Source organism: Dermacentor albipictus, chromosome 6, assembly GCF_038994185.2.
Source record: "Dermacentor albipictus isolate Rhodes 1998 colony chromosome 6, USDA_Dalb.pri_finalv2, whole genome shotgun sequence".
Lineage (NCBI taxonomy): Eukaryota > Metazoa > Arthropoda > Arachnida > Ixodida > Ixodidae > Dermacentor > Dermacentor albipictus.
The window spans coordinates 5,142,950-5,159,102 of NC_091826.1; the positions used below are offsets into that span (position 1 = coordinate 5,142,950).

General features: G+C 46.9%; 1 protein-coding gene across 10 annotated transcripts in view; it reads right to left on the minus strand.

Moving 5' to 3' along the window:
- LOC135921811 (probable ATP-dependent RNA helicase DDX43) overlaps positions 1–16,153 on the minus strand; it is a 260,397-nt gene that overhangs the window by 14,203 nt on the left and 230,041 nt on the right. For all 10 annotated transcript variants that reach the window (XM_070539820.1, XM_065456144.2, XM_065456146.1 and 7 more), the window contains one exon: positions 14,481–14,555. In XM_070539820.1, coding sequence (XP_070395921.1) covers positions 14,481–14,555 — 75 coding nt within the window. The remainder of the gene's footprint in view (positions 1–14,480; positions 14,556–16,153) is intronic.

A 16,153-nucleotide genomic window follows, 5' to 3' on the forward strand; every position in this document is an offset into this window, starting at 1 on the left:
TGCGGATGACTATTTTTGTACTTTTGTCACGTTTTGCTCCTGGAAACCCTCAAGGAGTTCCTCATCGCTCAGGCCAATAAAGTCTTCCTGTGATATCACACCCCGGCTTGTGTTCAGTGTTCTATGTGGTGAAATTGTCACTGTGGCGTCGCTAATACTGATAAGTTCCGACAGCTTTCGCGCTTGATCTTTGTCATTTAGTTTTGGGAGGAGGTCCCCGCTAGACATTTTTGAAGCTTTATATGTAGTTCCGATTTTGTCTTTGAGACACTTGGCCACCAGAAAGGGAGAGAGCTTTCTTACTGGTATGTTATTTTCACTGTGGACGTAGTATTTGGGAAATGATGGGGCATTGCTCCGAAAGGAGAACTGGAATGGTGCTCCGGTGTGGCATCTTTTCAGATGCCAATCATAGACAGAAGTTTGCACTGCCATAAGAAAACGTTATTGTTCGGCAACAGCGCCGACCGCCCACCACGGAGCCCAACGAGGGGACGCGGCAGAGTTTGTTTTCAAGCCTGCACGACGCCAGCCGTATGCCGTCACTATAACCAAATATGATGTATTCAAGGTAGGATAGCCACACAAGGTTAACCCTTGCCGCCGTGGAGAAAGGGAGCCAATGGAAGAGAGAAGAAGACAGGAAAGATCAAAAAGTGAGAGATGAAGACGAAGGTTTGAGGAGAGAGGGACAGGAATAGGCGACTGCTGATTTCCCCCAGGTGGGTCAGCCTGGGGGTACCATCTACGTGAAGCAGAGGCCGAAGAGGTGTGTTACCTCTGTCGGGGGGCCTTAAAGGTCCGAACACCCGGCATCGGCTCAACCCCTGCGATCCTTCTTTTCCCGGACATGGCTAAGCCGCACACGGCTACATGCGGGAGGGTCCAACCCTCGTGTGCTCGGGTACATGGTGTCGCAACACACCAAACGCCTGCTGACACAGATGCCCCTGCGGGGCCGAGTGGAAAGGGAGAGAGGCATAGGGACGACAGAACAGGTGAATGCCCGCACAAAGGCACCGGGACACACCTTCATCCCCACAAAAGTGTAAGGATAAGACAAGCTTATACAGGCCAGTTACAGTAACGGCGTTGATATGTGGAATGGCAGTACAAGCCATAAAATTAGAGTTGTCATAGTGGGTGGAGATAAACACAGGGTGTCTACCAAGTTGACATTGCTAAATTCACCAAGTTTTCCAGGTTTTCCCTGAGTGCCTCTGCGAAATTCCCTGAGTGATGCAGAACTATGCTTTATGTCAAGACGGGCTGAAACCATATTGCCCGATGCTGTCACTCTCTAGTAAGCATATTAAAAAAAATTTAAAAAGAGCGACTTAATCCAATTTGAATACTAAGGAGTAGTGTTTATATTATTCAAAAAGAGAATAGAAGGGAGGGGTTAGTAAAATGCACAGCAAATAAAATGTCCAAAAAATTGCGAATTGAGTTGGACATTCTCAAATACGAATAAAAAGGAGATGCATAAAGAAGCAAATATTTTTGAATACGAGCTATTTCTATCAACTGCTGGCAAGCTCAGTGATATGAGGCCCGAACTTTGCCATAATTGAGATTCTCTCTCGACAGCTCGCGAGTCAACCTCAACTGTCCTGACCTCAGCCCGCGCGCGATGCCTCAATGTTGTGTTTCACTGCTTTAAAGAGTTTATTTTGGTTTAGATGAAGGGGGACACCTGCATCTCGACTTCAACCAACACTTTGTTTTTTGACCTCAAGCTCCTTTAAAATGGTGGCAGCACGCTTCCTTTCCCGTTTATTCCTCAATGTGTATGTCCTTTCTGTTCTTGTCCTCCTTCCGCCACTCGTTCCCCCACAGACCATTTGAGGCATCTTCTTGGTCAGTTGCACAGTCCACGTCTGATTTTTTGAACTTGCTAGGGCCGTGAAAACATCCGAAAAATGGGCTAGTTGGAAAAAATAAATGCATGTCATTTACTGCCCTTAAGGGTTCAAACCACCACAGGCACATTCGAAAACACTTTGAAGGCCTGTTGGTACACGTATTAGGCATATCGATGCTCATACTCTGACAGGAGATACCAGGTGCATGCGTGTATAATTAAGGAATACAAACTGTGCCCTGTGGCAATAGTCCCTTCCCATGCTTGTTATGCCTCACTGCAATACATATGCCTATGCTTCACCAAGTAACATTCCTGTACAGAGGTGAAGCTGACCTTCGGGAACCGGCATTATGTAACATACCGTGCTTTCCAAGCTTCTAAGCCAATCGCAAAGACCACAAAGGTGGAGTCGGTGACATTGCTGACACTAGCGAATTCATTCAATGAAAGACACGGCACCCAACGGCAAGTGTCAACGATCCCCCCGGGTTCGTGAACAAGGGAGGGCTCGAGGCACACTCCGTTAGGCGGACACTCTGCAGCGTGGTGGTGACGAACAATGACTGAGCAGCCAAGCAGCTGTGCTTGTCGGCGTTTATTGCGGTGTGGTGACCAGTGTTGCCTACCGATCCTGGCAGGCCATCGAAGATTATGCCCGAGGGGGCGACACATGCTTGTTCATCCCCTTTATGCCCAGTTTGTTTGTCAACAACAAACCTCCAAGTTCAAAGTGCGAGGCTATGCCTCTGCCCTAGCCGGGTTGACGGTGCCTGCTACCCAGGTGAGTAACAATCCAGTGGCCTCCGCCGTCTAGTACTCCGCCTGGGCATCGGTGCTGACGGGCCGGGTGTGGCAATGCCAGGTCCTGCCTGAGCCAGCCTCACTACATCCGGAGGGTCCGCAGTGGTCGGCCTTGTGAGTGGTGACAGGCTCGACATCGGCCCAATGGGCGCCGCACCACTGGCAACGCTTGCCATCCCTGAGGTGGGCGGTGCTCCGCTGGAAGCGACTGGTGCTGCCGCAAGTCCTCCTGTGGGCTGGAACTCAGAAGTGGCAGTCGAGGGTGCCAGCCAGGTCCCGAGGCGAGGCCTAACATGGTCGGCGTGTCTGTGCCACGTGGCCCCGTCTGGCATGCGGACGAGCAGTGATGAGGCACTGGCAGGAGACACCACCTGTCCAGTGGACCAGGGTGGGCCAGGACGGAAGTTCCTGGTGAAAACTGGAGCTCCCAACTCTGGCAAAGGCCCGGGACGGCACCCTCGGTCAGCAGCCAGCTTCTGCTTAAGCTGCTTCAGGAGCACTGTGGATTGGAGGTCAGGATGCAAGATGTCCAAGGGTGTCTTGACCATCCTACCCAGCAGGAGCTCACAGGGGGCATGGCCAGTGACATCGTGGGGGGTGGTCCGGTACTGGAACAGTATCTGGGTAATCTGCGTCCCGCTCTTCTTGAGCTTGACCCTGATGGTTTGCACCACCCGCTCAGCTGCACCGTTTGAAGCAGGGTGGTACGGCGGAACCACCATCCGGCGGATTCCGTTCTTTGTCAGCCAGGCCAGGTACTCTGCGCTGGCGAAAGCAGGACCATTGTTGGACACGATGACGTCCGGCAACCCCTGGGCGATGAATACCTGTCATAGCGCTGCAGTGGTCGCGCCTGCTGATGGAGTGGTGACAGGTAGAACCTCCACCCACTTCAAGAAAGTGTCCACCACTATTAGGAAGTAATGGCCCTCGAAGGGTCCCCCAAAATCCACATGTAGGCGGGACCAGGGTCTCTGTGGGAACAGCCAGGGGGTGATTTCCACATGACGTGAAGCTTGTTGATGTTCCTGGCAGATTTGGCAGCTCTGCAGCATGTGAGCAATGTCCTTAATAGCGAATGTCGAAGCAGCTAGGTATAGCGTTGCCGCAGTGGTGGCTATGGCTGCCAGCGGATCTCATGCGAGAGCGCTGGTTTGTGGCCGCGACATAATCAAAACGGCAGGGGTTGTTGGTTTGATTAGTGCCGTTTCAGACATGCAGACATGGCAAAACGCCCGGAAGATCGGACGGTGAAGGGTTCTTGCGCACAAAATTTCAGACGTTCTGATACATTGACTTAATGGGAAACGTGGTGGTGTTGCGAAGCCATCCAAATTATCGGGCATCCGGAAAGTCGGTCGTTGACTGTACACTGGCAACTCCTTCAGCCTATGACAGGGCGTAAAAGACGATTCATTGTGATTCCTGTCTGTTACTTGAGCCAGCATTAGTGCGACTTCCGACCCTTTCAATAAAATTGCAGCTAATTTTCCCTGAGAGAGCACAAATTGCCCGAGTTTTCCCCAAGTTTTTCTAGACTATTCAAAATCCCTGAGAATTCCCGGTTTTCCCAGTTGGTAGACACCCTGTAAACAATATACTGGGGGAACTACAGAATGGTTTCAGATCAAGCAGACACTTTGTGGATATTTTTGCACTAACACAGTGCATAGAGATTTAAACAGCTCAGGATAGATGTTTATGGATAGCATTTCTACATATTAAGGAAGCTTACTACATACAATTTAGACAAGGCAGTTGCTGTGGGATATTCTCAAGCATGATGACATAGATGAAGATTTCATGGAGATGTCGAGGGAGATATATAGAGACAACCGAGTACAAATAGTATGGGAATGCCAGAAATGCAATGAAGTTGTGGAAATTCACCGAGGATTGCGGCTGGCATGCCCTCTCTTTCCATTGTTGTTCATGCATAATGATAAGGGCATAGAAAGATGAGTGGAAAGCAAAGCGGTGAATTAGGTTTTGATCTATTTTATATCGATAATGGGCAAAAGGTGCAACAGAAAGTCACTGGGCTGACGTATACCAATGAGATAGTGCTACTATCAGCAATGCAAGAGATCTACAGAGGCTTGTGAATATGAGTGGAAATGCAGTGACGAATCTAGGCCCTAAGTTTAGCACAGAAAAATCGGTAATTATGATTTTTAATGAAGAGACGAGTAATGACGTATCAATTACACAGCATCTCATACTGACAGTCAAGCAATATAAATACCTAATTGTAAACATAAATGAAGGAAACACCTACTCAAGCGTCCACCAAGATAATCTAAGAATAATTGGGAAACAGAATGCAGCAATAATGAAACATCGAGCACTTTGGGGGCTACAATAAATATGAGGTAGTGTGAGGAATATGGAAAGGAGTAATGGTGCCAGCAGTAATGCTCACAAATAAAAATCGGATAACTTGTCAGGGTTGGAGATTAACCAGACGGCAGTGGGCGACTGGCTTTAGGAGCTCATTGTAAAGCCACAAATGAGGCAGTGTAAGATGACATGAGTTGCGCTTCTTTTGAGGTCAGAGAAGTGCAGAGCAAGATTAGTTTTGAAGATAGAGTAAGGAACATGGATAAAAAGAAATGACTAGCTAAAGTGTACAAATATCGGCACTTCAAAAGCGTGGACACGGAAGGAAGGAAGAGGTCAAGAAAGTTGGCAACCAAGTACACGGTAACTGAAAATGTAAATAGGCAGCCAAGAGTCATAAAAACAAAGTGAGAAAAACAGAGCCGGCAAATTGCATACAAAGGATGGAAACAAAAAAGACAATAGAGATCTACAACAAAGGCAAGATAGACACCAGGAGGGAAAATCTGTATTATAACGCAAAGGAGAGCGCCTTGCTTTTTGAGGCCCAAGCTCGCTGCCAGAGGACAAAAACATACCAGAGTAAATATGCGCCACAAGATGAGGCATGTGTGTGCTGCAAAAAAAGCCTGGAAATGGCCCTGCACATCACAATGAAATGCCAGGAGACGTTCTCCCAGCGAGACCCGTAGGGAGTATCCACCTTCCAGAAGCGTTGGCATTCAAAAAAGGTGGGAGGATTAACTGGTCAGCAGCACTGGAGTCATTGCAAGCATGAGTAATTGTGCAATATAGGTAGTGAGAAATGTTTTCAATATGAAAGATCGCGATCAGATAGGCAAAAGGCTAGATAGCGATAGATGCAGTAAAATCCGATTAAATCAAGCAGGCCAGGTGACTATTTGTCCCCATTATGTTTCAAAGGAGATGCCAATAAACCACATGATCATCATTGCACGTTGCCTAAGCTGAAAGCGCACAAATGTGAAACTATTACCGCTTCTACACTGCTCCAGTGCAATCAGCTGTCAGAAATGCAGCTGGGTGATTGCTAGCATACTGTGCTGAATTCATGCTGCAAAATGTGGAACAGTAAAGGGAAGACGTGCAGTAGTTGACTGCAAAAATAATGACTGGCATATTAGGGAATGGAATGAATTTCTGTGGCTAAGTTCATGGACCGCCGCTCCTGGTGCAGCAGCAGTTTATGAACTTGGTTGCTGGCCCTTTGCGATGCATGGATTTCCACGAGGATAAAAAACTAATTCTTCAGCGTTGTATTGCCAACCTATTAAGAAAACATGTCAACCCTAGAACATTGGCACTAGTGAGTAGCGCTCATTACACGGTGACAAAAGGACAAGTGCTGCTTCCTGGTAGAGTAAGTATCTCGCATGTTATAAACGCACATGCACCCTAACTCACACTCAAGGTTACACCCACTCTATTACCCATGTGTCAAGAATAAGTGAATGGGCACACTCTCGAATCAATGGGCCGAAGCACAGGTGGCAGACTACACTGAAAGCACACAAATGTTTGATGCTTATAGTTTCGTGATGGTCCACAAAGTAAGTGAGTGACTAGTGAGATGTCTTTGCTACAAGTTATTACAAAGTGCTGAAGATCTATGTTCCAAGTCCCTGGTGCGTGGCAAGGACAAGTCTATACCCCCAAAAACAATCAGATAGGGATCGCACTGAAGAATAAACGAAAGAAGGTAGCGAAGGCAACCGGTCAGTAAACCCACACATGCTACCTAAAGGCATCAATGTTGCCGGATTCGAGACCCTCGTTATCTTATAGACGAGAAGAAAGGGTGTTAGCCGAGGGGCCCGTTTTTGCAGCCGTATCACAAGAAGCCAACAAACACTGACACCAAGGACAACATAAGGGAAATAACTCGTGCTAATTAATTGAAATAAAGAAACGATAAATTAATGGAAATGAAAGTGGATGAAAAAAACTTGCTGTAGGTGGAGAACAATCCCACAACCTTCGCATTTCGCGTGCGATGCTCTACCAATTGAGCTACTGCGGCGCCGTTTCCCCATCCATTTTCTTCGGTATTTATGTTTCCTAGTAGAACCCTAGGAGTGTTAGCCAGCGCCACCACTCACAGACCTTAGCGGTGGAAGTGGAACATCCTTTCTGCCGCAAGCGTCATGAATACGGTATCTTTTTGAGTGAAGGTAACCGGTCAATAAACCCACACATGCTACAGTGGAATCTCGATACAATCATGGCTAATACGAATTTCCGGGTGATACGAATTTTTCTGTGGTCCCGGCCGAGCCTCATTACTTTGCAACATGCTGGAGAACGGTTGTTACGAATAAATTTTTGACCCGCGTCGATTGATATGAAAATTACTGAAGACACTTTGGAAATTCTAAAGTGTGCTTGGCGAAAGCCAGACGCTGCTGCCGTCTGCGCTCCAATTCATTCGCTTTGGTGTTTGGCGATATCGCCTGCCCCTGCTGCCGCTTTCGTTCTGCTTCCCTGCTTTTGGTACTTGGCGACCTAATGAGTTGCTGTTGGCGTTTCCGTTCGGCCTCCCTTGCTTTCGCATCTGGTGACATGTTCAGTCGTTGCATGCGCTCCTTGTTCTTCTGGCATTAGGTGTTGGGGGAATCTGGCGTCCGCTGCCCCTTCCCCGAACCGCTTGGCGCGGAATCACTGGGCCACTTGGGAGCCATGTGTCTCAGTCACTCGAATGCAACGAGTCGTCTGGCGAAGGAGCGGCAGTGCAGCTGCCACCGCCGACGCGCGCGTGCTCGTTCTACCGCTACTGTGTGACGTCACGGTTGCTATGCACAGCTTCGCGCCCCCCCAACCGGCAGGCCGGTGAGGAGGGGGGGGGAGGGGGGGGGCGAGGCCACAGTTGCATGATTTCAGCACACAGACGGACGCAACCGCGAGCATGAGCCATTATAGGCTTTGGCCTTAATAAACAATGCCCCACCAACGGCCGCGAAAGAACATTGCGCAGTCACGTGATTTGTCCCTTTCTCTTTCGGTGCGGAGGCCCGGACGCGGCGCCAGACAGCGCAGAGGCCGCGACTGGGCGTGAAGGACCACCACCGGCGGCTGAAACGCTGCACGTACTTGAAGTTCTGAGGCATGCTATGGCCGCGGATGAAATCAGCGACGACACGTGCACGCGTTTTTATGGATTTGAACAGTCTGCTAAGTTACCTGAAAAAGAAGCAGAAGGACATTAGAGACTTCTTCATCAGGAAATGAATGCTTTTCAAGGGCATGTGCCTGAGTGAGTTCACCTCTGACTCTTTAGTTTAGCTAATTTTAATTGTTGCAATGATACGAATTTCGGCTAATATGAATATTTTTCGTGACCCCGTGAGATTCGTATCATCGAGATTCCACTGTACCTGAAGGCATCATTGTTGTCGGATTCGAGACCATCGTTATGTACTAAACGAGAAGAAAGGGGGTCAACCGAGGGGCCCGATTTTATTAGTCACATCATAAGAAGCCAACAAACACTGACACCAAGGACAACATAGGGGAAATTACTTGTGCTTAATAAATAAAGTAAAGGAACGATAAATTAATGGAAGTGAAAGTGAATGAAAGAAAACTTGCAACTTTTATCCACGTTCATTTCCATTAATTTATCGTTTCTTTATTTCATTTAATAAGCACAAGTAATTTCCCCTATGTTGTCCTTGGTGTCAGTGTTTGTTGGCCTCTTATGATAGCACTGAAGAATGTTATTCAGTCAGAAACATGACACTCCACTGTTTTGAAGTGATTGACAAATAAAAAATGAAGAGTAAAGGACATTAATCCTGATTAAGCCATAAGTGGAAAGTTTGGACAGCTGGCAACATATTTCTAGCCCCGCTTCTACAGTAATAGCACAGTATATGCTACTCGCACCATCTTGAGAAGGTGTAATGAACTCTAAAAGCGCTTACACGTCTTTTGAAGCTGTGGCCAAAGCTTTGTATCATCCACTTAGCCACTGCCTACAGTAACTGTAGAAACCGGTTTGCTGAGCCGCACTAGACGTCACGCACAACCATTGTAAACATGGCGGCAATGGAGGCAGTTGAGGCACGCAATGAATGTATCGCCATGTGGGCACTGGCCACGGGATCACCATGAAAAGGGTCTACAGTGCGAAATAAAGAGGTCCACAGTACTGGACATGGTACAAACACCATATACAGTGTCAATAAAGGTGGCCTGGTAGGCCGGTACAGACAGTGCAAATAGATGCTGGATATAGTGCAGATTAAGGTGGCCCATGGTACCGACACAGTGCAAACAAGCACCAGATATAGTGTGAATCAGGGCGGACCAATTGGCTGGTACCGGAGATAGCGCAGACAAACGCCGAAAAAAGTGCGAAATAAGGCGGCCCAAGGTACTGGACTGTTGACATCTCATTATTGTGATGCCATCGTCGCCGTATCATCGATATCATTTTAGCCTCGGCATCACATCGTCATCATGCCATCATCATCACCTCAGTGTGTCATCCCATGGTCATCACCGAGTCGTCATTGCCCCACTGTCACCCCAGCGTCGTCATATGGTTGTCATGCAGCCATCGGTTTCATTGTAGTTCTGTTGTTGTAGTGATTCCAGTGTCATCATGTCGTTGTCGCCATGCTTTCGTTGTCATTGTGTCGTCATCATACTTTCACATTCATGTTGTGGTCATTCTATCGTCATTTGTGTCATCATGTGTGCATGATCGAGTACAACACAATTATGCAATTGAGCAAGGCGGTTCCCAGTGAAAATGTCCATCTGGGTCGTGTGTTCTTGTGGGAATCTCATCCCCCATGCTCTTGGGACAAAGGAACGACAACACAGTAGTGCAAACAATCACAAGGGCATTTATTGCACCTTTCATAGATCAATGCCTGCTAGCCGAATTGTTATCCACAAAACATGTCAATGGGCGCGCGACAAATCTAGGAAGTCTGACTCAGCGCGACCGGATAGCAAGCAAATATGTTTGCCCAATGCTGGATCCCAATGCCTGGTCGTTCGCGTGTACCGTCACGCGAACGGTGGCGCGTTCAAAGGAGGCCACGTGAGACAGTGCTCGCTGACCCGCAACCCAAGAGGAAGAGCCTTCTCTTCGCGCCCAAGTAACCCCGCCGGTAGGCGGCGTTAGCAGCGCAACACTCGCGCCATCTCTCGTATTGCGCTTCAACCACACCGACCCCCGGGCCCCGCGGCGAAGCCGCATTGCAGGAGATGGGAGCTATGCGGGAAAAACAACATATCAGGAGATGCGTGATAGTCGCGCATCCCCACAGTCTCTAGTTGTGAATGATCACTAAGCAGCAAGTGTTCTTCAGAAACACAAATGCAAGCTTCACTTAAACTGATTCCCACAGCTCGTGGGATCAACAATTTTTTTGATGCTAAGAACGTCTCATGAACTCATCACTCTGACATGCATTTTTGTTGTTCATAAGTCAGAGCCACTGTGTGAATGACCACAGCTGACTCTGAAGATGTCTAATCAGCCTCCTTTTGTAGCTGCAAGGCTCAAGATCACTGGAGACTGGAGTTAAAAATTTGCACTCGTGATCCAGTTTACTCGTGCCAGGCGAGTGCGACATGACGCTGTCAGTCCTGTGGGGGTCTGGTATTTCACAGGAGTACCGACCACCATGGGTTCAAGTTTAGGGAGTTACCAGGCCATGTCAGCTGTCACCTCTCGTAGTCTAGTATGCTGCTGTGCGTGGGCTGCAAAAGGGAGGGGGTACCAAGCACTATGCACGCAAGAAAGTATTACCCTAAGTTAGCAGAAACTGTTTATTTGTCTCTGGCGACACCCAACACTGCACAAATGCCCAGTCCTGGGCCGGCGGGGGAATCAAAGGGCCCCCACGCCAAGGGCGGGCGCTGCTAGCAAGTTGCTGTGGGAGGACGGCTCCCCACGACTATGCTGCTAGCTCTTGCGATAACAAAAGGGCCCAATCACGAGAGCTCGGGTAATCTGCATCAGCTTGGGCCTCCGATAACTGTGGCTCAGCACCATATGACCATGCGCAAGCACATGGCACTACTCCTTGGTTTAGCATGCGGATAACGAGCAACACCAGGTATGCGGTCGCCGTAGGTGAACTCAAGTCTGAGACCCTAACAAAGGGGCCGGCGGACGAGAGGAAAATGTGTACGTACCCAGTGCTATCCCGGAAAGGTCTCTGCCATGTTCGCTTTGTCAAATGCGCTCAGTAGCCCCGAAGCCACCACGGCCGGCTGCAAACCGCTCTGTGGCAAAGGCGACCTTCAACAACCGTACGAGTGGATAGGGAGAGGCCTAGGGACGACAGAACAGGTGAATGCCCACAAAAGGGCTCCGTGGTGCACCTCAATCCCCGCAGGCCTTAGCAAGATTCTTGCTTCTAGTAGATTCGTTTTTGACAAAGCCTGCACATCTCAATTATTTGCACACGTCGTATGTATGCAAGTTTCCTTTTGACAATAATTCTGTAAGACCCAGTACCTGGAAAAGTCCTGTATTGATATATTAAATTTATTACTTAGGCACCAGACAATTAAAAAATTCCGCAGTAGATGTTATCTTTTGCACCTTGCTTAATAACTGCATTTATGCTTGGATGATTTGTTATTATGCAAAATATGTTTCTACGAATGAAGAAACTACTGGAGCCTTTGCATCTCTTGATACCGTAAATATGCTGCCATGTATATTTCCAGTTCTATTGATGTATAACTTGATTAGAATTCTTTAGGAAGGTTACTGTTATGAGAATGCCTCCGATATTCATAAAATTGAAAACACTTGCGGAAATAAGATTGCGGTGGCTTGAAAGTTTTCTTTTCAGCACAAGTGCGTACTTATAGTAGCCTCTTCTAGGCACTGCAAAACCCATTGCTAGGTGCTCTCATTAACCTGATATCGAGGGGCGTTACATGGCTTGGAGAAAAAGCCAGTTATTCCAGCACAATATCCTTGGTGGTTTCCTGGAGCTTGTTGGGGCCTAGTGCTTAGATTTTGCACTTTGGTCTGAGCACTTGGTGGTTATATCGCTTAGTGTATATTTCCAACATCTTCTCAATGACTGTGACTTCTGTTAAATATTCTGCGATGGTTTTGGGTGTGGGTTGCCAATTAATCCAGCAAAGGGGTCTTGTTTCATACATTGCATCAGGAACTGAACTTTCTTCTCTTCCGACATGTCAGGAGTCCGCCTGTCGAAAGAGGAGAGTCATTTCCTCCGTGAAGATTATGTTCTCATTAGGTAGTTGCACATGAGCATCTAGCAGAGCTTCTTCTCTTTCATTGCACACGACGTGTGTGAAGGTGTCCAGGAAGGTGCTGCGAAACAGGTGCCCCACTGTCAGGGTGGACTTTCAGTTTTCGAACCAAGCCCTGGTGGCTTGAGTAAAACTTGAAGCAGTGTGAAGAAGACGAGGAAAGAAATTGAAAAGAAACACAAGAGGATGAGCGCTGTGGTGGTGGCTTCTTCCAACAAGAAATATACATGTCGTAGCTTGTTGTCACAATTCCAGTTATTAAACGTTGCGACCCTTTCGCATGTTTCCAGCCAACTTTCCGGGTCTTCAAATAATGATCCGCGGAAGATCGATGGATCCTTGAGTTGTTGCAGTATGATGGGCGACACTAGGGCTGTCACTGTAGATGTTGATTTGGCCATAATCTTCCTGGTCTTCTCGGGTAGAAGCCTGTACTCCGGTAGCAATCCTTGCAGCCTACAGCTAGCTCAGCTTTGGTGCCCCCAACCTGAAACAATGCCCCTTTGATGCACCACTGTTCAAACCAACAGATCATATGTGACATGTTGCAGATTACCAATCCTGTCATTTTCTCGCTGGAGGTGCGTAGGGACTGTCAGTAAGGTGACCCAGACACAGGTATAGCAGAAAAATGACACATGAGAGCAACACAGTGGTCTTCTCTGGACATGTCTGATGGTTATAAGGCACTCTGGGTGGACAGATGAAGGTACTTTTCTTTTGTGCTGTGTTCTCTCATGCTACTTTGACTACAATATAGACACCGATAGGCTGGGGTTGTGGAGGCAACCTGCAGTACTCTTCATAGTGAGAAGGAATCGGCCATGGAATTGTGTTGCTATCGATGCTGCGCACAGCAACAAAACAACAATGGTGCACCAGGCAGCACTCGTTACTAGTGAAAGGTGGGGGGAGGCCCTTTTCTCAACCAAAGTAGATCCCCTGTCATCACATCAGTGTGCCGAATCAGCACTTTCTTTTTTGCCATAGTAAACCCTCCCGCTCCCCCCTTCTTTTTGATTTCTTAATCTGTATTTAATAATCCGTCAACTGTTGTAGTATATTGCCCTATATTACTCTGCATATTTTTCTTTTTCTTTGGTCCCCGAACTACACCTTCACCTTATAATCATGACCACTTTATGTTGTAATAAATATGACAGGTGTTGGTTATTTCCAGAACAATATTTTGCTGTTAAGTGTCTGTATCCCTCTATGTTCCCACACTTCTTGCACTATGTCAGTGCACGATGTCAGCGTACAATCACTATCGTCCCCATTTATCCAGCATAGAGTTACATAAACAGGATCATGACTGCGGATGAAAAAATTCCCATAAGAAATATTCCACATTTTTCGCATAACCACTATATGACTGGGCACTCCGAATGTTAAGCTTTTCATTGCACTAAAGAAAACAATTTTCGTAAAAATTCCTTATCAGTCTTTTTCTAGGGCAAAACATGGTGCACAGTGTTTTGTTAACAAGGAACAAAATATGAAGCCAATAGAAAATGATGACATGGAAAGCGTAGGGGAAACTAAATGTGGTTTTTAAATTGAGATGGAGAAATAAGAATGAAAACAGAAAATAGACAGCTTGGTGCTGCCTGGATCCAAAGTTCCAAACCCAAATCTCTCTTTCAGTGGCCCGTTTGAGAACCATCTCGGACTTAATCTTGGCTACGGTGCCTTGCAAGTTGTGTTAAGGGGCGGATGCAGATCTGCCACTGCATGAATTCTCTGTGCGAAATATTTACAATGACCAACAAACCTTGGCATGTCAGAAACCCCGCAGGATCCACCAGTGCTTGCGCTGGCTCTTTGTGAACGCTAAGCCAAAGACTGGTGCTCCACTGTACTACACACAAGCCACAACCCTTGTAGGAGGCCCACCTCGCGACCACACCCTTTGGTCACCACAATAGAAGGCACCATTGTTGCTGGGAGCCTCTTTGTGGTGCACCGTGGGCACCTACAGCAACCTGCTAGCGGTGTTCATTCTGCGCATATGCCACCATCATACAAACCCAACCAAAAGCACTTCAGCCGTGAGTGCGGGGCAAGTAAAAACACTTGTTTGAAAAAAGACTGACGTCAAAGTAAAAGACTGTTTGCCAAGAAAATTAACACACATATTTATGTGCTTTAAAAAGCAAATAAGAAGCAGTTGGAGCTTATTCGGAGAAGAGCTTACCCGGCTCGACCTGTGCGGCCCACTCGATGGACGTACTCTTCTATATTTCTAGGGAAATCATAATTGAAGATGTGCCTGAAAAGAAGAAGAAAAATGTCTCAGCGCAACTGCAACCAAGAGTACCAGCCATAAATATTCACAGTCTTGCTGAACATCGTCAGGCGAACAAAACTACAAGCAGTGTTGTGTTGGTATTATGAGATTTGAGGTAATTTTTTTTTTCCTCTGTAAATTTGCAGTGCTGCTACATAGGGCGCTTGGCTGCTTTCAAACATATGAGCTACTGCATAAACTAAGTGGTGCTGCCGTTGCGGTGTCACTGTTGGCATGTACACTGGTGATACTTTCGACATTATTTTCCACTTTATTTTCGGTGCATTCTCTATTATGAGTATGTGCCGCGTTTAATGCTTACCATCATTGTCACATATGCCTCCTTTGTGCCGCCGACACTGTTTTATGAACATGACAATGAAGAATTGCTCGCACCATCATCGTGCCAAGAACAATTTTTATGCAATACACATAATGTCAACCTAGTCCAATATAGTATTGCTCAGTCTGGCCTTCGAAATAAATGCATGGATGCCCCTGCTCTCAGTGTCTGTGTGGAACACAATGCCTTGCACTAATTGCCCAGCACTGTAATTGCATGGTAGCTCAGTGGTTAGCATGTTTGACTCCAAAATGCACATTGCTTTATTGACAAAGAGCTCAAATTCTAGTGGAGGTGGATGTGGAGAAGTTATCATTTTCTTCACGCTCAGGCAATGCTGAAGCTGGGAATGACTAGGTGGCCTGACGATGATGATAAAAACTGTCAACGTGTATCATCGATGGTCACAGAGGTTGCCATCAGTGTAATGGAATAAACAGCCAGTCAAGGCAAACTTGATTTTCAGCATTTAACTGCTAGTCCTAGCAAAAGTGGTTTGAGATTGTAGACTCAACTGCACAGTGCAAATACAGTAGAACCTCGTTCATACATTTAGAAAAGAAAGAATGTGAGAAAAACAATCTAACTGGGAAAACGTACCATCTGAAGGAACTAAAAAAAATGACAGACTCAACTATTGTTCACATCTATGTAATGCAAAGCATTGCGTGGATCGTTGCGGCACTAGACTTGCGACATGCGCCCAGCTGGTGGTGCTCCAGTGGCCCAAGACGGGTTTTGTTGTTTTCCTATTGCGTGGCATTTCAACTCTTTCATTACCGCGAGAAAATTATCATTTTTTATAGGTGTTGGAAAAAAAAAAATTTACCACTGCAAATATTATTCCAGCACATAATGCAGCATAGCATTTTTTGCATAATGAAATGCTCTTTCTAAAAGATATGATGCCAAACGAAAACATTTCTTAGGTAAAACAAACATTCTAGAAAACGCCATTATTGCTGCCAGTTGGTGATGAGGACAATATGTATTTATTGAGGGATGGCTCGAAGGCCTATATTGGGGAATAGGAAGAAGAGGGGGGAGGCTTATTAAGAGCCATCCTAGAAGCTGTGTGTCCTTGGCGAAAGCCGAGAGCGAGTCCAGAATGACCCTGTCGGAATCAATCGAGCCTGTTGCCGGTCTAATCCACTCGTCGTAGGATGACCCTCGCACCGCTGCCAGCTGATAAAAACAACAATAAAAAACATGATATTGTTACGGAAATATGAACGAA